The 21,288-nt window shown below is 38.7% G+C and overlaps 1 protein-coding gene across 7 annotated transcripts in view; it reads left to right on the forward strand.

The window, feature by feature from the left end:
- LMO7 (LIM domain 7) overlaps nt 1–21,288 on the forward strand; it is a 182,569-nt gene that overhangs the window by 87,664 nt on the left and 73,617 nt on the right. For 5 of the 7 annotated variants that reach the window (XM_072976365.1, XM_072976364.1, XM_015244437.3 and 2 more), the window contains one exon: nt 4,883–4,989. In XM_072976365.1, coding sequence (XP_072832466.1) covers nt 4,883–4,989 — 107 coding nt within the window. Of the gene's footprint in view, nt 1–4,099; nt 4,359–4,882; nt 4,990–21,288 lie in introns of those variants that run through there. The other 2 variants (XM_031684462.2, XM_072976366.1) reach the window with 2 other exon arrangements.

Raw genomic sequence — 21,288 nt, forward strand, 5'->3', positions numbered from 1 at the left:
ATTTATCTTTACTAGTTTCAGGTGAAAATGATTCCATTAAATGAGGACTAAATTGTTCACTTTTAATATGTTGAGCTGGTTATGGCTTCTTGGCATTTCAACAGATGAAAATTTTATTTAATAATTTTCTTGGACAGCTGCATGTAAATCAATGAAGCTAGAACATTCCCTTATACCATACATAAACTCAAAATGGATCAAAGACTTAAACATAAGACAAGATACAATAAACCTCCTAGAAGAAAACATAAGCAAAACATTATCTCACATACATCTCAAAAATGTTCTCTTAGGGCAGTCTACTCAAGCAATAGAAATGAAAGCAAGAATAAATAAGTGGAAACTAATTAAACTTACAAGCTTTTGCACAGGAAAGGAAACCATAAGCAATACAAAATGACCACCTATGGAATGGGAGAAAATTTTTGTAAATGATGAAACTGACAAAGGCTTGATCTCCAGAATATATAAGCAGCTCATTTAACTTAATAAGAAAAAAACAAACAACCCTATCCAAAGATGGGCAGAAGACCTAAACAAGCAATTCTCCAAGGAAGAAATACAAATGATCAATAGGCACATGAAAAAATGCTCCATAGCACTAATTATCAGAGAAATGCAAATCAAAACAACAATGAGGTATCACCTCACACCAGTCAAAATGGCCATCATTCAAAAGTCCACAAATGACAAATGCTGGAGAGGCTATGGAGAAAAGGGAACCCTCCCAAACTGCTGGTGGGAATGCAGTTTGGTGCAGCCACTATGGAAAACAGTATGGAGATTCCTCAAAAGACTAGGAATAGACTTACCATATGACCCAGTCATCCCACTCCTGGGCATATATCCAGAAGGAACCCTACTTCAGGATGACATCTGCACCCCAATGTTCACAGTAGCATTATTTACAATAGCCAAGACATGGAAACACTTGTATATATTTCCCTGTGCTATACAGTATAATCTTGTTTATCTATTCTATATGTAACTGTCAGTATCTACAAATTTTGAACTCCCAGTCTGTCCCTTCCCACCCCCCTCCCCACAGCAGGTCTTGTGGTAGCTCACAGTGAAAAAGAATACGTCAATGAATATATGTATGTTCATGTATAACTGAAAAATTTAGTTCTACACTGGAAATTGACACAACATTGTAAACTGACTATAACTCATAAAATAAAATTAAAAGAAAAAGGAAGGTTAAAGATGTGTGAAACCATAAACTTAACATGAATACACTTCGCTGCGTTTGTATTGTGTATTGAGATCAACACAAAAGGAAAGAGGGAAGGAAAAAATGACCATTAGACCCTAATGGAGAGAATCACATTTTTGTTACAAACCTCTCCTCTGATGCAACCCCTCCCCCAACACTGACAAGATACCTGCCCTATCCGGGATGTCAGTTGCTGTCTAGGTTCCAGGTGGAATGTTGGTGTGTTCCCCAGAGCTTCTTGTGGCTGGTGAATCCACGGTAACGGGGCAGAGCCCTGTGGTGGATCAGTGCCATGGAGGGGCTGCCATCCTCTGTGTAGCTTGGCTTAGGGCTCTTCTTTGGGAAGCTGAGTGAGGCCGTGGTGTTGCTGCTGCTCAAAGGCCTGAGTTCACGGTTCACTTTCCAGAACCTAGAAGGGCAGATAGTGGCATGTCTGCCTGTCATCAGCATATTGGTGGAAGTCTCAGGTACTTTCAGACTTGCTCAGTCTTGTAGAAGTCAACTATATGGGAGACACAAAGAGAAGATGGCAAAAACACTGGCTGCACTGATTGAGGAGAAATGCCAACTCATTGATGAGATTTGTGGTGCTAAAAAGGAGAATGCTGGCATGGAGACATCTGTAGAGAATTCCAGGCTTGACAGAGATTCATGAAATATACTTAGCCTCGCTGATACTGGCAGAAAAATGAGGATCAACGAGCTTTTGAGGAAGGAACTCCATTCTCTGGTCCAAGAACTGGTCCAAGATTCCTACAGTCTAAAGAAGAAGAGATGGCAGAGATGCTAAAAGTGCTCAAGTTCCTGGAAGAGGTCATCAGAATCCACACGTCCCAAGGGGCATTTTCAAACCATTCAGGAGACCGAGCACCAAGACCTGTTAATCCTTTTCCCAGGGTTGGGTCTAGGTATCAAGGACTTGCTTTTCCCTCCCCTCCACTCAGGCATCCATTTCAAAGGATCAACACCTGAGCTGCATTGAAGCCAGTAGAAGCAGGGCCAGCCTCTCCTTTAATCAGAGTTCCTCCAACTTCTCATTCTGTGCACAAGAGTGAACTCCTCCGTGGTCAACTTCTCTCATCCAAAATATACTGGAATTCTTAGATCACACCACGAAATGATGACCTTTCTCTATATTCTGCAAATGCCTGGGTTATGTCTTCTTAGTGGTGAAAGGAATATGGTAAGTGAGGGGAATCTTTTACTTAGTTTGAATATTCATTAGGCCCTATTTCTCAAGACGGTATTGGAAACTTATAAATCAGTTATAGAAGTGAACTATAAAAATTGCTATGGACCTATTTTTTGTGAACCTTCGTTTCCCTTCAGTAAAATCCTGGGCATAGGATATCTTGTTGGTGCAGAATTTGTAGGGTTAAATTAATTTTTCCAACATGTTTGTAGCATTAAAAATTCTCATTGTTGAAAAAAAAATAATTTCCTATCTCTCCTTAGGCAAGTCTCTGCCTAGGCCCTTTGAAATTACAAAAAAAAAAAAAAAAATTACCGGCGGGCTCAAGTCCAGCAAGCATGATTTAGGTTACAATTCTGTTCTTGGTGCAACCTGTTCCTGCGACATAGGCCATGTGTGACTTTGTTCATGACGTTTGTCTGTTTTTAAACCTGAGCATCATTGAACTGTTAAGAAGATTCTTTTTAGTATGAAGGTTTTATTTAAAACTAGAATTTAATCATATTCATTGTCTTTTGTCCTTTGTGTTCAGTGAAATGTAGTCACTTTAGATTTTAAGTGGTTTCTGTCTAAATACTTGGGTGGGTTTGAGGTGTGTGTGACTTTATCTCTCCTTATCAGTCTGTACGTATTTGTCAACTGGATGAATGCTATTATATTTTTATAAGATGTGTGAAGAATTATTTGGGTTGTCTGCTCAGTAGGTTTACTTTTAATTTAATTTATGTTTTATAACATTTTAAATGTTCAGAACCAAACTGATTTTGTGGGAAGGCTCCTGAGGGATTATTTTTCCTTTCTTGGAGTGAGATTTGCTTCCTGTAGGATTTGGGGTACTTGTACGCCAAATCATTTCTTCTTGTTGGGTCAGTTTTAGAATCATTCATTTGAATCATCTGGTAGTTAGATAACATAGGTTTTAGAAATTACGTGAGCTTAAGAAAATGATCACTTTTGCCCCTCCTGGAATCTTGCCGATACATTACTGCTTCCCGTTTTTCCACAAAGTCAGATTGAATGCCTTCCATTGAGCTGTTCAACTTTTGACTTAAGTTCCTTTAATCTTTGACCTCTCATTTAAAATGAATCATGGATTGCAGCTTTCGGCTAGGCGGTTCACACTGCCTTTTACTGCCGGTACACCAGAGTAACTTCCTACCTCTTCAGATAGACTTAAAAAAAAAAGTCCCTGAGTTCCTTAGCAGTATTGCTTTTCTCTGCCATATGTTTGCTTCCCCTTTCCCTAAGCCCCCTTCCTCTCCAAGAATCTAAGCTGTTGAATTTCGCCTCTTCATTTCCCTTTGTTTCCCTTCCTGTCATTCCCCCACAGCTCTGCTATCCCACCCTGCCTTTTCTTCCTGTGGGGATGAGCTTTCCAACACGGGAAAGAGTAACTGCCTTTCTCCAAGTGACAGGTCATCTTCTGGTCCCTCACAGCCAGCTGGTAGGGAGGGAGGTGAGGTTTCAGGGGCCCTAAGGCTCACATCCCAGATGTGGCGTTGCCAGGTGTGAGTGGACCCGCCCATCCTGGCATGCCTGGAGGCCATTCCCTTACCAGAGAACTCTCACAAAGAAAAGGTGGAGAATCACAGGCATCTGCACAAGCTCAGCCCCATAAAGGGTTTTCTTTTTTAAGGGAAGTAAAGAGCGAAGCTCCAGCTCATTTTGTTCACCCGATGTCCCTATTGTAGTCAGTGTTTGTGTAGCAATTTACGTGAATGAAAAGCATGGGTTTGTGAATGGAGGATTTGGTTTTTGAAACTAGATAGGAGGGCACCGTAGATTTCAGGTTGTGGAGGCAGCTCCCGAGGCAGGTGCAGGCCGGGCATGAGTAATGGACCGCAACTAAACCCTGCCATTCAGCCAATGAGCCCTGGGCTTCCCCCGGGTTCCATAGTGTGCTTTCCCTGTCTGTCAAGAGCCGGCCCAGCAACCAACCCCGGATTCCAGGTGTGGTATTCCACAGGCGTTCTGTAATTTGTAATCATAGAAACAGAATGTTCCTCCTCTTATTTCTTCTCTGCCAACAGTTTCTGGGTGGGTGAATGTCAGTAGCTGGAGTTATTTTTAAAGAGGAGAGGTGAGGCTTGTCGTGCGAAGCTGGGAAGAGGGCGTTTGTTTGCAGAGCAGAGCTGACATCAAAGTGTAGATGACTGCTCAGTGGCCAGGCACTTGTCCTATAACAGGTAATGTTTAACGTGCCAGTCACAAAGATCACAGAAACGGCATATGCCCAGCATAAGAGAGCACTTCTGTTTATGCTCTGGGAGACGGAAAGGCTACACATGCCCACGTATTCTTATTTTTTTTGAATACATGAATGCATTGGTCTTGCTGCCTCCTTTCTTTTTCTTTCTTTTTTTTTTGGCTGGCTGTAATTGGACTTTGAAGCTGGGAAGTTATATCATAAAAATTTGTAACCTTTGTCTGAGAGAGAGCTAGGCTAAGCAATCACTTTCCACTTCTCTTCACAGGATAATATAAACGTTTTTTTGAAAGCTTGTGAACAGATTGGATTGAAAGAAGCCCAGCTTTTCCATCCTGGGGATCTACAGGATTTATCAAATCGAGTCACTGTCAAGTAAGTTTCACTGGTTTCTATATATATTTTAAACTTAGGGCTTGTAGCTTAAGTGTAAAGAATTCCTGAGAGATCATGATTACTGAAGGATCGTTCCTCTGTCTTCCTGTGTTCACATTCCAGAACAGCATTTAAGAAAAGAGCTTAGGGACTGAGTATGAAGCTATCTATAATCGAGACCATGATGTTATTATTTTAAATCTCTGTACTAACTGAAATAGTAGTTTATATTTTAATGCTAGTCCAACATGGTAGTGTTTGGTTGCTAATGGTGAGGCTATGTGATAGCTTACAGAGTAAAAAGAATTGTTTGAGATTAAGGCATAATTTGCTCACATAAAAATGAGAGTGGGACAGTGATAAAAGAGACTTAATATTTGGAAGGCAGCCGTGCCTGGGACCAGCATTAACACTAATGACCTTGGTCAGTCGTCACTGATTTTGAAAAATGAACTGTTTTTCACTATTTTAATGATATGGATGAGAAAGTGAAAGTGAGGAGGGCTTGAAAACATGCAAACAGGTGTTTGTGTGTGTTTTAGATGGAAAATGGTGTTTGTATGTTAGTATATATGGTTTCAGAAAATCTGGTTTTAAACTCTTGTGAGATTTTTTTTTTCTTATAAATTGAATTCGCTGTCAGTGAATCATAATAAACCCATGCTGCCAGATAAATGTGACAGGAAAATGATTTAATTTTGTAATAATGGCTTTCCCCTTATCATGGCTCTTAAACCTAATTAGCATTTTTTCAAGAGGAAAAATAAACATCTTATTTTAGCTATAGAAATAATAGAAATGGAAAAATTAGCTTTTGCCAATTCAAAGACTTAATTTGAATGGTTAATATCCCTGTTGTAATTGCTTTAATAGCTGTTAAAAAGTTGACTATAAAATCTTAAATAGGGCCAATTTTTTTTCTAAAGAAGAGTAACCCTGTTTATAAACATCTTTTATAGTATACATTGTCTCTTAGGAGTATAACCTAAAAACCTGGGTAGGGTTTACCTTTTAAAAGCAACTATATGTTTTCAAATGAACATTTTGAACCTATATGCGTCTGGTTCTTTTGAATAAGGGGTTTCTGAACTACATAGCAGAGATATGTTCCTAGCAGGGACGAGTCAATCAGCATTTCTGATTAATTGGAAGACAGTTGAGAGATCCTAGGTTTCATCACCAAAATGGCATGTTTACTTCTGCAGTGTTTGAGGTCATGTTTAATTTCCATGAAAAATATCTATATGGATGAATTTATTTTATTTTTTCTAATCAGCATTCTCTCATAAGATCTATCTGATGGGCAAAGAAATTTTTGACTTTGAAAGTGTTTTTCTTAAGTTGTTGCTGTCCATTCAGAATAAACGTCTTTTCCCCCTGGAATCATACTGTTTTGAAACTCTGAAGCCGATGTTTGAGTAGGCTGTGGACTAAGTAAAACATATTTGTTGGCGTCTAATTCCAAGAGCACTCTGAGCAAAACTTGCCTGGAGCCTGTTTCACGAGACATTGCATCTGAAGTGCTAAGGAAAAATCAGTATCTGGGCTCAGCCTTCAATGAAATTAATTACTGACAAACTGAAACCAGGAGGTCACGTAGTTACGGCGGTGGTAGGAAGTATGCAGAACAACTTGTTTCAGTGGAAACCACAAGTGCATAAAAGCGAGGTGTGTCCACATAGTACTAGTGAGAATGCCGCAGTGAGGACCTCAGCTTTCTTAAGAGCGTCGATTGCCCGTGACAGTTCCATCCTGTTGGACCAAAGAGCGCAGGGGTTGACCGTGGGAAGGAAGGGCAGGGTTGAGACACAAAGAAGCTAGCAAATGGCTCATTTAAACATGTTGGCCTGAGCTCTTATGCCCAGAGATAGCATTTTTATAAAAGGAGGCGTGTGTGAAGGAGAGCAAATAATTGCTTATGAAATCGTAATGTGTTTCTTTTTAGTTTCTGTTCTTATGTAATGTGGAGACTCCTGTAGGTCAAAGATCTTGTCTTATCCTTATTGTAGATTAAAGGACTTGGTGTTGATTAGACCTGTGGTTCTCAACTGGGAGCATTTTTATGCCCCCCAGGGGTCATCTGGCAACGTCTGGACACGGTTTTGGTTGTTATAGCTGGGATGGGGGCGCTACTGCCATCCAGAGGGTCAGAGTTGCTGCTAAATACCCTTCACTTAACAGGACAGCCCCTGTAGCAGAGAATGGCTGACCGCAAATACCAACAGTGCTCAGGCTGAGAGGCCCTGACGTAGAGTCTTTTAAGTTTCCACTCTGCCAGCAAGGTAACCATGGGGAAAGTAGGATACTGGCCCCCAAACTTTCACACTCAGCTGAAATATAAACTTTTACCTGCTAGTATAATAACTTACGGGGCAGTATAGCTCAGTGATAGATCGTGTGCTTACCATGCACGAAGTCCTGGGTTCAATCCCCAGTGCCTCTATTAAAACAAACCAAACGTATAATAACTTATGTATTTCTGTGTTAGTATATTTGTTCATTTAAAGGAGAGGCTCATTGTAATTGGAGTGTGCAGTAATGTGTGAGTACTTAGGCATTATCCTGCCCGTCTGTATGCATTAAAATTAGCAAAAATGTGGGAAACTATTTATAACTTTAAATGCTCTATCAAAATTCAACCCCTTAGACTGCAGTAACTGTTCACAGACCTGTTGTTGGTCTTGCTGCAAGTGTAATCTAAGATATATGTTTGCAGGACATACTGAGAGCCAACAGGAAAGGACAGTTCATACCTACATGTTGGCAAATGGGAAATATTTCTTTGTCAGTGGACAGCAAGGATGAAAAGCATAGAAGGCACACAGCCTCGGAGAGTTGTGTGTATGTGAGCATGAGGGGCAATTAATTTAAAGACCCATTGCTGTTGACTCGCTTCAATAATGCAGACCCTAACTACAAATCTTATTTTCCAACAATTTGAGATTTACTATTTTAATGTGTAATAATTTTCGCTAGTCAAACACAGCTAGGATACTGTTTATATTTCTGTAATTATACATATTAATTTTCTAACTGAATTATTTTACTTCTTGCAGGAAGTAACAGTTTGAATTTTTCCAAATACGTTTGAATTATTCCATTTATTTCGGGGCTACATATACGCAAAAGTCAATTGAGACTCTTATCCATTCAAGTTAGCAATGTCGAAATTAAAGAGTCTATCTTTATTAGTTTTCTTCCCCAAAGGGGAAGGAAGCAAATTGGTGACTTAGCCTCCATGAATGGTAGATTGAGGCTGAACCTATCCTAGATGAGACGTTTACTGAGGTCATGAAATTTAGCTTCTGCACCGATGATTAATTGCATCCTATTATTAGCCATTTACCAAATATCCATACTGAGCTTAGAAACACACACAGTCCACAGAGACAAGGGCAGCGTGACTCCCTCTGCACACCTACTTTCTTTCTATGAAAGGCCTGTGGGAGAGCAAGCATAGTGATGGCACACCAGGCCATGCCCTTGGGAGGGCTCCCGTAGCAAGCGCCATGGTCTTCGTGGTGGCATCTGGGTGTTAAGAGGCACAGTCACTCGCTGTGGACAGCAACTCAACAGAGTAGCCCAGACGTCCTGTATTGGAGGGATTGAAGTTGGCAGAAAGGTAGGGTTGAACATTAAAGGTTTTAATTTTATTTCTAGCAGTTTGACTCAAACTAAGTCCTGTACTTAAAACATTGCTCTAAGCAAATTATATATTGAAATTTTTAAGCCGAGAATTTGAACAGATTATAAACATGTTTTTTTCTCTCCACCCCCTTACCACTTCAATCCAGTTTTTCGCACTTCCTTAGATACATTCTGTTCATAATACAATTCCAGGATGGCATTGCTTTTGAATACAGTATTTCAGTCATGCAAAACAAAAGTGTGTTTTAGTACACATTTACTTTTTCATTATTTAGGATATTTGGTATACAACGTGACTTGAAATGCTATTGACTGAATTTTTTTTTTTAAAGTTCTATTTATCAAATGGAGGGTAGAGAAATCAAAAATCTGTTATTTTTACACGTGCTAGTTGCCAAAGGAACAGTAGTGGGAAGCAAAATTAGCGTTAACATATTTCCCTTGTGAAAATAAAGGCGGCTCAAAATGATATTTTAAGGATTTAACTGTTCTCTAGAGCTTCAAAAGGGTTCTTGGTTTTGCAGCAATACTGTAAAGTCATGTCTTAGGAAGCAGGTCCCCAGCTGGCGTTCTTTTACAGTCTGCCAAATTGGACGTGAGAGATGAGTATGTATGTGTATTTATTTTAGGTTTTTATTCATGTAAGTAAAAATATACCTACTTTGAATTGTATAATTTTCAACTTTTTCTGATTTAAACCTGGTTTTTTTTTAGATGTGTCTTTCAAATGTATTTCTTAATATCGTAATCAGTTTTAAAAAAAGGAAAAACAAACTTAATGGTATCCAAACTTGGATCTGTAACTTGAGCACGGTGACTTCCACCTGTCAATTCATGATACTATTTAAAAATGTTCCCTCCCTTCCTACCAAGTAATTAGAATAGAATAAAACAGAGAGGAAGTTAACTGCCCTGCATCCATCTTTTTCCCATTCAGTCATTCTCTGGTGTTAAGTAGTTACTGAAAGGGGAACATTAATTGTTCAGGGTTGCCAAGGCCCTGTTTAAGGCCAGCAGCAAAAATCTATGGCCACATTTTCGAACAGTCTCTAATTGCAAAGTTTGAACATCTAAGAGTCTGTTTAGCTGCAGAGAAAGGTTGTGAGATACGAGTCTGCTGGGACAAACTAGAATAACTGAAGTTTTGTCTGGTACGTGTTTCTAGTTCTTAATTGATTTGTTGGACAAATCAACAAGTTTCTGGATGCCATCTCTCCTCCCTCAGCTCCCTAACTCCCTCATATCCAAAAAACCATGGGGCCTGATTCTGTCTCGGCTTGCTAGGTGAGACTTCGTATGGTAGACTTTTATGGCCAAGATCTTTATCTTCAAAAGCAACCTGTTCTAAATTCATTGTTCCAAAGAATCTCAGTGGCGCACCTGGTTAGCGACTGTCCTGAGTCATGGGAGGGTGGTAGCACTTGCTTCCCTGATCAGATAGCATTTGTTTTATAACAGGGTCCTTCAAAGAGCTAAACCAAAGAGAGAGCTATTTTTGTGGAAGAGATTCTTTTTTCACATAATTATCTTTTGGGCTGCCTGTGTGGAATTAATCAAACTTTTACAATCACATACATATAATATCCGTAGTCCTATCAGTCATTTTTGAAAATGAGAGATTCATTAGTGACTAGAGGTATTAAGCATTGCTTTTTTATCTGCTATATTCTGGTCTGATTTAGCTGATTATTTGAAAAAAAAAACTGATTATTTGAGTGAAGGATATAGGTGTGAGGTGTGTGAGCTCACATCTATTTCTGGAGCTACAGGGTAGAAAGTGGCATTTTTTTTTCTTTTCTTTTCTGGGGGAGGTAATTAGGTTTTTAAATTATTATTATTATTATTATTATTATTATTATTATTATTATTATTATTATTATTATTTTCTTTTTAGAGGATTAAACCCAAGACCTCATGCATGCTAAGCTTGTGCTCTACTGCTTGAGCAATAGAAAGTGGCATTTAATCCAGTAAGGGGAAATTTTGGTTTCAGAAAAGTCAATTGCTTCCCAGTTGATTCAGCATCTTCTCTGTGGCCTATACTTTACAGACATAGATGGAGTCCTGCCCTTAGCGGGGTTCACATTATAATGGAGGAAATGTCCTCATGAGTTCAGTTAGAAGACATTGTGTTAAACACACAGGGTTCTCTGGGAATACAGAGATGAACAGTCATTTCAGCTTTTTATTTGGGAAACACTTCTAATCAGAGGTGACACTAATTTCTCATCCGGGCTTTCAAAGCATTTCTTGTTTCCACCTGTATCTAATTTTTATCTAGACTTGAAACTTTTTGAGGGCAGAGATAATGTGTTACTCCCTTTGTCTCCTTAATTCCTGATACCTTGTTTTAAATGTTTATTTGAAAGTCAGATTTTAATTACAAAGACTTCCTGGAAATCGTAAAACCAGGCTTTGAAGATGGAAACTGATTTCTCTTTGCCAGGTCTTCGTCTCTTTCTTTATCTTTCAGAATGCCAAGAAGATCTGGTAAAGCGGTCACTGAACTTTAGTTCTGTATTGCCTTTCACATATCATTCCAGAATATGACAGCATAATCTAAAATTTATACAGTTTAAAAGAAGAATGTGTGTTTCTGCTCAGTTGCATGAGTGAACCTAGAATTGGACTTTTGGACCATGTGCCTTCCAAAGTAGTTGGTGGAAGTTTTAATTCTTATGCTGATGTGCAGATGGTAAATACTGATACTGTTTTTAACTGACGTTTGAGAGGTGTTCCGTGCTTACATTCATATGAAGTTTTTAGACACATTTTAATGTTTTCATGTCATCACCAATCTAAATGTATGCTTAAGACTTGGGTGGAAAAATATAGTAGTTATATAGGTAGTTGGAATTTCTTGTAGAAGCTCAAGGAGAAGGAATAGCAATTTTTAAAAGCAGGGACCAATAGTGGAGGTAGTTTTGCCAACACCTTGACAGTAAGCCTTGTTTCCTCCACAGTCAGGCAATCTGCCTTGGTACCTCTTACCTTTTGCCTAGCTTAGTGCCAAAGTCAATTTAAAAAAATTCACAAGTTACCTTTGACTGTGGCATGTTAAAAGCCATTTGAAGAACAGGAGCACACAGAAACGGGTAGATTTCTTAACAGTTCATTTGAACTGTTCCAAGTGTACACCAGGCTGAGTTTCTTAGGCATCTTTACCCAGGATGCAACAGAAATTCAGTCGATGTGCATTAACTGTCATGAACAGATAATCCTCTTAGAGAGAGCAGGGATTTAGGTGTCCCCAGATGTGGGTGTAATCCCAGCCCATTCAATTGCCTGGTGGCTGAATTACCTTAGCCAGGTTATTTTTCCTTCCTGTGATTACATTGCTTCTCAGTGAACAAGAGAGATGAAATTGCTGCTGTCTTAGAGCTTAGCAAAAATATCATTTAGGGGAGAGTCCTACCCACAAGGATGTTGTAAGGATTTACATAAAGTCATGTATGTAGTGCATAGTACTTGACATATAGTAGTGCTCAATAAATGGTATTAAATTATCGATTGTGATCATTTTTATAATTTGAATTCTTGACCCTATGGAGATATGTATACCCTGTAGAGAATGTGGAGGAAAAAACCTGGCCCCTGACTACTTAAATTGTGATGATTAATTGTAAACTCTTTATTTATTTTTAATAAGAATTTAGGCCTTTTTGGATTTATGTCTTCTTCCAATTAGGAAGCAGGTATTAAAATAGATGTTTTTATGATGTTTATGTTTAGTCAACTTTATCTGTTTTTCTATTTTGTTGGAATAGCAAGGCTAGAAACCAGAGAACAGACAGCTAAGTTAGCTGCTCTTGCCCCGTGTATGTGAGACCAATACAATTTTATTACATCATTGAGACTTCAGTTTTCAGTATATTTTCTGAAATATTATAAATATTTTAGTTTGATTTGGATTTATTTCCTTAAAAAGTTTTTATTTCCATACATAAAAAACAAAAAAAAATCAAAGCCACAAGCAATCCTACAACACAGATCCAAATCCCAGCTTTTCTTTATTTATTGGTTTATTTCTAGCATCCCTCCTGAATTTGGGAGGCAAGATGAGGGGCCATCACTTTTTCTTACGAGCTTACCATTGCTTCAGACACTACTGATCAAATGTACACAGTAAGCTTAAGAAATCATGTTCCAAAAGTGTTACTGAGAAACCTTTAGTTTTAAGGGTAGTACACTTGCTGTATAAATTTAAGTACACTTGTGATATTAAATGTATATGTTAATGTAATAAAATTCCATTAAAAAAGAAATAGATTAAAAACATACTTTGAATGAACACGTCAGGTAAGCCAGTTTTTCTTAAAAAAGGAAGAAGTGGGAGATCTGAGTGACCTGGGAGAAGCAGCTGTTTTGAGTTAAGCTCTGTTTGCATTAACCACTATCAGTTTAACAAGAGCTTGCTCTGTGTAGTTTCAGCAATTTGGGGAGAAATCCCTAAATATCAAGTATCACTGTTATTACATTTCACCATTTCATTACATTTTAATAACATTGATGGCTTCTAGACTTTCTTGAAATGCGTTTGTTCTGTATATTTTTTTCTTTTTCCATTACTGAGATACAGAAATAATCTTCGAAAGAGTCAGTATCTGGGTAGACAATTTGGCTGACATGTTATCAGACTTCTTTTGACTTAATATTGAGAAGGAAGAATCTTTACTAGGTAGGTAGCTGCTGCTCTATTTTGTGTATAGTGTGTATTCATATCAAAAATGTTGTGCAGTAGAGCACACACACCAAGGATATGTGAAAATTTGTGTAAGGCTTCAAAGAGTTAGGCACCAGATCCTGAGGGTCCTTAGATCCTTGTTTATTTTGATGAAGAATTCATTTCACCAGAAGGGCTTTGTCCCTGTCTTGGAGGAGAAGTAGGACTAGTATGCTGACTGAATGTAGGTGTCCAGAGTATGCCAATCCCAGGTTAAAGAATAGAGCTCTATGTCATTTCTTGTATTTCCCATTCTCTTTTTCATTCTGCTAACATGAAAGAGGCAGGGGAAAAAGAAATCCCCTACAGACTGATATCCATTGATGCTGGAGTTGGCGATGACTGCCGCAAGGGTAGCCAGAGGCAGCACGGTCCCGTGGGCTGCAGAGGGTGGATGGCAGGTATGTGAGGCTTAGCCTAGGGGCAGAGTTCTCTCACCTGTAGAGCTTTTTATCTTGTAGCTTGTCAACCGCATCCATTGGATATTTGGTATGCGCTGCATACAGACCCTGAATCCTGTGTGTGTAGAAGAGACACACGACCTACTCCTCTTCTACCTTGATCTTAAAACCCTAAGTGGAGAAGATGAAAAAGCATTCTTCAGTCTTAATGCTTTCGTCTCTTGAGCACTGCAATGATTTGTAGTTGACAACTCTAAGGGAATGATGGATTTGGAGTGATGAATGGCAACTAGGTGAGGGCACCATTGTACTAGAGTGTCCAGAATATTTCAGAAATACTTGGTTAGGTTTCAACAAACTGGATGATACGAGCCGTCTGTCAGGTGTTTTACCTTAGTTATTTCTAACCTAGTAACAGCCCAGCCAGCTATTTCCATTTTGCTTCCTATGACTGAAATGAAGGGAGTCAGAGAGAAGAGAAACTTGCTTAGCTCTCTGACCTTGGGCAAATAAGAGAGCTAGGATTTAGATTCAGGGGGTGTCTTAGTCTGCAGAGCTTGGGCTGCTTCCACTGTGTTGTCTAAATAGCCCTGAACAGCCTTTAAAAACTTGCTGGTATTCTTTCTAGTGCTATGGGACTGAAATTGTCTGAGCTGCTTTTCAACCAGGCCAGCTGTATAACACATGGATTTGTGTGTATGATTGATATTATCTCATTTGACACATAGCAAATATCTTTATGTTATAATTTAAATTTTTTTCTAGTTTGTGAGCTAAGTAACTTCATGTAGATAAAATAGTACAACATGCCATCAAATCTAGATCAGTGATTGTAAGAGCTCCCAATTTTAGGAATGTTAAATGGACACATGTGTGCTTAAAATAGAAGAACTATGCTACATGTGTGGTCTTTTCACCCTGGGTAGTACAGAAATAACAGAGGGTTTGGATTTTGTTGATATGCACACATAAATGCCTTTATAGGTTTTATGATTTCACACAAATATTTATGAGTGTTCGATCGTATTTGCCACGATAATGGAACATTCTTGTTAAAGGTTGTGGATTGTAAAGCCTTACTAATCTAAATTACTCAAGATCATACTACAACACTTTGACCTTTATAGCACTGGCATGGGACCTGTCTTTAAAAATAGAACTGGTAAGAAATTTTTCTAAATAAATTATTTATTTACCAGTTTTTGATACTTTATTTTACTTGTTAAAACCAAGCTAAACCATGACTACCTCCTCCGAACATCCTTGGTTGGGAATAAGTGCTTATAAATTATATATATAATATTATAAATATAAATGTATATAAATAATATTTTCATTACAGTTTAGGTCACTGTATATTAAATCTTATATAAAACCCTAATGATTAATAATTTGAAGTCCTGCTTGAAAGCTCAAGCTATAAGCAAAAAGATAAATTACAGTCATATTACCAAGCATATTGAAGAGGAAGAATTACTTCAGTATACTGCCTGAAGTCCAGCTATCAGTGTAGCTACTGGAGAGTTTGAAACAGGTGGTAAACATAGAGCACCAAGTGTAACAATAAATAGCGCAGTCTAATTCCAGTCAGATGAAACTCCTGGCGGATCAGATAGTGACTCAGAGAAGCAAAGTCCAAGAAATGACTTAAGCACAGCGACACTTGGAGAATTCCTTTACTAAGACTTAACAGCAAATGGACTGATCACTTCTGCCACGTCATTAGAAGTGATTTCTTGCTAGTTGTTAAATGTAAACCTTTCATTACAGGAAGAAGTATTTACTAAACTTTTATTTTGTGAATGTGATGCTTTAGAAGGCTAAAGATACATGAAACTAATAGTAGCCCTTGATACAGACATAGAAGAATACAAACAAGGAAAGTTTTCCTTTTAAAAAAGTAATGGGTTGGGGTAGCTACAGTATAGAAAACACTTGTTTTAAGGCTATTGACTATGTAAAAGGAGGAAAAATACCCCTTTTGAGAGAGGGAGTGGAGGAGACTGGAAAGAAACTATTGTTTGAATGCTTTGCTTAATGCCTTCTGTAATCTTATGACCTCTTTATAAGAAAGGGTGGATGCCTGAGTTTACAGATAGGGAAACTGAGAGGTTTGGTGACTCGCTCAGGGTCATGTGCTTAGTGCAAGTGGGAACCCTCGTTATGGCTCCAAACCCAATTTCTTTCCATTATAACAATTCTGCCTCTAAGAGTGTTCTAAAAAAAAGATAGGAAGATCATACAAAGGAAATTTTAACATGTTAATGTGTATTATCTGTCAGACAGGAGCTCCATGAAGTTGGTTGGGTAGGAAGGAAGTTCTGGAGATAGAAATTTGTAATATTTTGAAATTACAGGTGAGAAATTACCCAGACTTTATTGAGAGTCAGCGTGCTTAAAACAAGAGCTTCTCAAACTTGAATGTGCATATAAAACAGCTTGGGATCTGGTTCAAATGCAGGTTCTGATTTTCATTAGGTCTGGGTAGGGCTGATTTTCATTAGGTCTGTATTTCTAGCAAGCTCCCCAGCCATGCCAATGAGGCCCACACTCTGAGTAACAGGGATTTAGGCAGTAAATGATAGAGTGAGGATTTAACAAAGATATTGAGGGAGATGTAAGGCTTGAGTGTGGATCTGGAAGCTGGGTAGGATTCGAGTGAGGTGGGTGACCATTGCAGGAAGAATGGTACATCCAAAGGCGTAGAGGGGAGAAGTTTTAATCATCTTACAGAGCCCTTTAGATGCAAAGCAATGACTAAAGTTAAATAAGATCTTAACTCTTGAGGCCTACACTTATCTGGGGGAGAGGTGGGAGCGTAAGGCATGAGTTTCTAGTCTAGCCTGGCAGATTGGAGGCAGGATGGTGGTAGGTGGGGACCAGCTTGAGTGGCACCTCGAGTATCCTGGCTAGGGGAGTTTGAGCTATCTCTTAGGTGGTGGGATTATTACCAAAAGCTTGGTGCAGAAGGTTATAATGTTAAAAGCAGAGATTTAGAAAGATGGGGTAATGACGTATGAAATGGATTGACTGAGAAATAGCTTGGAGGCTGGAGGAGATGTTAGGAAAGTGTTGCAGTTCATGGGTGTTTTGATAAGGATGCCAACTACTGAACGCAGTCGTTGTGAAAATGTAAATGAGAAGATATTTGAAGCAGACCTGATGGGAATTGATTAGAGTGAAGGAGCAAGAAGGACCAGCTTTCGAGTTTGTGCATCTATTAGCAGAAACAGAAATGGGAACTAACTTGGGGGCAAGATGGAAATGAGATTTTAACACATTGCTTTGGACTTGACAGTAGAGCATCCAAATGGAAATGTTGGAATTGTCAATGCATATAATCAAATTATGGTCTTTTTCACTCCTTTTAAATTCCAACAAAAAGAGGGAATATTTATTTAAGCCCAAAATCCGTTTTCTATAGTGCCTTCTGGAAATGTTTGGCTGGATTTCTTGTCCGAGGAACTGCTTTGCTTTGGAGTAACTCTAGGGCGAATGTCATGGCCTCGAGGGAAACATCATGGGCTTGCCCTCTGGTGTTTATTTAAATCAGTTTAGAGAATCCAACATGTCCTAGCCTTGGGGTCCAGCCTTAAATACCTCTGTGTGGTAGCCACAATCCAGGCCAGTGCTTGCTGTACCTAACCTCCCTCATTTGCTTTGTGTATTCCCCTACAGCATGAGCAAAAGTTGTCGCTTGCTTCTTTCCCTTGCCAACATCTTTTAAATCTAAATTCTGCATCTCTTGTAAACAACTATTCCAGACAAGAATACACGTAATCCCCCAAAGAATAGACCATTTCAGGCACATTGCATCCGAATTCATACAACAAAATGTACTTACTCGCCCTGTGTTTTCCTCCCGCCCATGCAAACCCCACTCCCAGATAACAGCACTGAAAAACAAGCCCACAGAGTCTGCAAAACATCTGATTCAGCTTGATGGAATTTTATAACCCCGAACTGCTTCCACGTCTATCCATCAACGTTGGAAAAATAGCAGCATTTTACGGCATGTGTAACACCAAGAAATTTGATTCAATAACTGGTTGGATGAATGAATGAGTTAACACATCTATTGAGTTCCTACTATGTGCATGGCAGCACCATTCCAGGAATTGGGATTCAGTTTCATGGTGAAAAGGGCAAAGTCTTGCCATTCTTAGGCATACATTCTAATAGGGAGGACAGTAATGATTAAACATAGAAGATAATGGGAGGCGGTGATAGGACTATGAAACAAAATAAATCAGGGTGTGGAGAAGGTTCTTTTTGATATGGTATTTTAAGCCTATTTTTAGATAAAATTATATGTTCAATAGATTTTGAAGGTACTACTAAAACTAGCTTTTGGGATTAGTGTTACATTCTGTTAGTATCATAAAGAGTTTTGGTAAACTGATCTGAAACACGTTCACTGACGTGAAGCTTCGATGTGTTTTAAAGTGCCGAGTCTGAAAGGAGGCACGTTAACCTCTGAAGGTTGGGGTGCATCTGTGTGTGTGTGTGCACGAGGCCTCCCTCTTCTGCACATGTCCCCCACCTGGCAGGCTGCTGGCCGGCAGGGCTTGTGGCTTTGCATTTAGAGTTCACCCTCACAAATGAATCGAGTTTTTGTTTTAAGGTTTTTACATGGTTTGAATTCAGGGAAGCTTGCTTTAGCCAGATAATTAAATGCTTACGGTATTTTGACTTGATTTTTGTTAAGAGATTACATATTTTGTCTATACTGTCCTCAGATGTCGTCTGTATCCTTGGACCATATATTTCCACTCAGGAGCCCAGCATGGCTGCCACGTACACAAAGGTCAAGTCCAAGTACACTTGAGACTTTTATGGAGTTCTGCTTTCTAATCACTTGTTGCTTATTTCTTTGCATTTTTATGGCCTTTCCACACAAGCTTTGTCAACCAGTTAGGCCAGCGTCCTCCCCTGGACAGCCATTCTCGCAGGCCAGGCTCCATCATGCCTCATCCAGGAAGTCCTCCCTCATTAGGAGAGGGAGCTGGATGCCTGGTTATTAGTCAGGTCAGTCAGTGCTTACTGTGATCTCTGGCCAGTTCCCTTACCCTCTCTGCCCTTCCATTTCTTTACCTATATCATAGAGGGCAACACTAGTACCTGTTGCCCAAGTATCACTGTGAGTTTTACGTGAGTTATTACAGTAAAGAGCTTAGATGCCTGACCCATAACGCATATTCCTTATATGTTAGCTATTAACTGCTATTGATACTTCATGATAAAATTTTAGGCTATTTGTTCTCTGCACATCATGCTGGATATAATCAACATGATAGCTTATTTCTTACTTTATTTTTTTCACCTTTATGGTAGATTTTTTAACTCATAACTCTTAATCTATCCGGAACTAGATGGAATTATAAAGTATTGGGTGATTGATAAAATATTGGGTGATTGATTGTCAGATGAGAGCAGGAACACTGTGGAAGGAGCAGTGGACACTTAGTGATGGTTCTTGTCTACTTCCAGGACGTGTGTGAGAGGAGGGGCTGGACCCCAGGTGCTGAGAGAAAGTACTGCTGAATTGCTGCCTTTTTTCTTTCTTTTTTTCATTCTCTTAGGTATGAGTTAATTTATGGATTTTCTCATACTAATCTCCTTTTTATTGTGGTAAGAACACTTAACATGAGATCTACCCTCTTGACAAATGATTAAGGGCACAATACAGTGTTAGCTGTAGGCACAGTGTTGTACAGTGGATCTCTAGAACTTATCCATCTCTTACAGCTGATACCACATACCCACTGAACAGCAGTTCCCCATTTCCCCTTGCCCTAGTCCCTGACAGCTACCATTCTATTATCTGTTTCTAAGAGTTGGACTATTTTGGACACCTCATTTAAGAGGACTCATGCAGTATTTGTCCTTCTGTGACTGGCTTGGCTCGCTTAGCATCATGTCCTCCAGGTTCATCCGTGTTGTTGCATATGGCAGGATTTCCACTTTGGAGTGTACATCCAGGAGGATTGAAATCAGGATCTTGAAGAGCTCTCTGCACTCCCATGTTCATTGCAGCATTATTCACGATAGACAAGATATGAAAACAACCTAAATGTCCTTCGATGGATGAATAAAGAAAATGTGATACATACATACAGTGTACAATATCATTCAGTTCTGTATGTTTTCCTCAGTTTGAAACCTTAGCCTCCAATTCCCAGTAACATCTTAACAAGATGCATAAATGACTTTCTGTTTAAAAATTCTGGGTGGGTCTTAAGAAAAGACTGTAAGGATGTGTTTCTTGAATGAACTAAGCAATATGATTTTATCCTTGGGATAATAAGGCAGATGAGAAAATACAGGATCTGGCCATAGAGGAGCTGGTGGTGGGCGGAAAGAGCAGTATATATGGAGAAAGGAAAAGTGTGGCAGAGGGACTGGAGTGACTCCTTTGCTGGGAGAGAATGGGGTGACCCATGTGACACTCCTATAGACTCAATCTGTGCAACATGAAATAATAGGAAAGGAAGGACCTCTAAATACTCTTACCCGTATGTGTGAAGAGGATAGGTTTTTTTTTTTCTTTTTTGTTCTTTGATATTTGGAGTCAATGGAAAAGTATCTACCAATTTAAATCTTAAGAAATTAAAGATTTAGGGAAAACTAATGATCTCTCCATAATCTTTGCTTGTATTGTTTGTTTTATGAGGGGGAGGTAATTAGGTTTATTCATTGATTTCCACTTGGAGGAGGTACTGGGGATTGAACCTCTTGGATGTTGAGAATGTGCTCTACCTCTTGAGCTATACCATTCCCCCTCCATAATCTTTGGATATTTTGTTTACTATGATAACAACGATGAGCATTTGGATCTATTTTATATAAACATAATATTCAACAGTGTTCTAAGACGAAAGCAAAAATAATTGAATAGCCCACTAACAATTTATTCTTGCTTTAATCTTCTGTTAGGAGTGATTGTTTTTGCTATTTCCTTAAAGACTTATAAGTGGATAATTTGTCCTCTTAATTTTAGTAACAGTTGTATTAAAGAAAACTATGGAAGTAGGAAAGGCATTATCTTACTAAGAAGTTAGTAGTAAATCATCCTGTCTAAAAGTGTCAAGTCTTATTTGTTCATTCATAAAACAGAATGATGGGGTTGGGAAGAAATAATCTTAGGTAAACTTTTGCACTTCTAAATACTCATTTCTCTCTCAAATTGAGAAGTCTCTCAGATTTCTCTCCCTCAAGTTCATGATTTTCTTCCTCCTCTCTCCCTCCTAAGTAAATAATTTGGCAATCTGATGTTTGACCCCTTTTATGTTGTTCTGTTGAAAGTTTAAGAAGAAATTAGGGGTTACATCATTTGAAAGCTTTTTTTTTATGTCTGAGAATTGCTTTTAAGGGAATGACTTTGAAAACTTATTAATTTTCTGCTATCAATTACCTCATTTGTGATTATAAAAGAATTTTTAATTTCACAAGCCTTTTAAAAGTTGACATACAATTACGAGGAGGTAAATACTATATTCAAAAAGTTGTCAGCCTTCAACTCTGGAG

This window comes from Vicugna pacos, chromosome 14 (assembly GCF_048564905.1).
Source record: "Vicugna pacos chromosome 14, VicPac4, whole genome shotgun sequence".
Lineage (NCBI taxonomy): Eukaryota > Metazoa > Chordata > Mammalia > Artiodactyla > Camelidae > Vicugna > Vicugna pacos.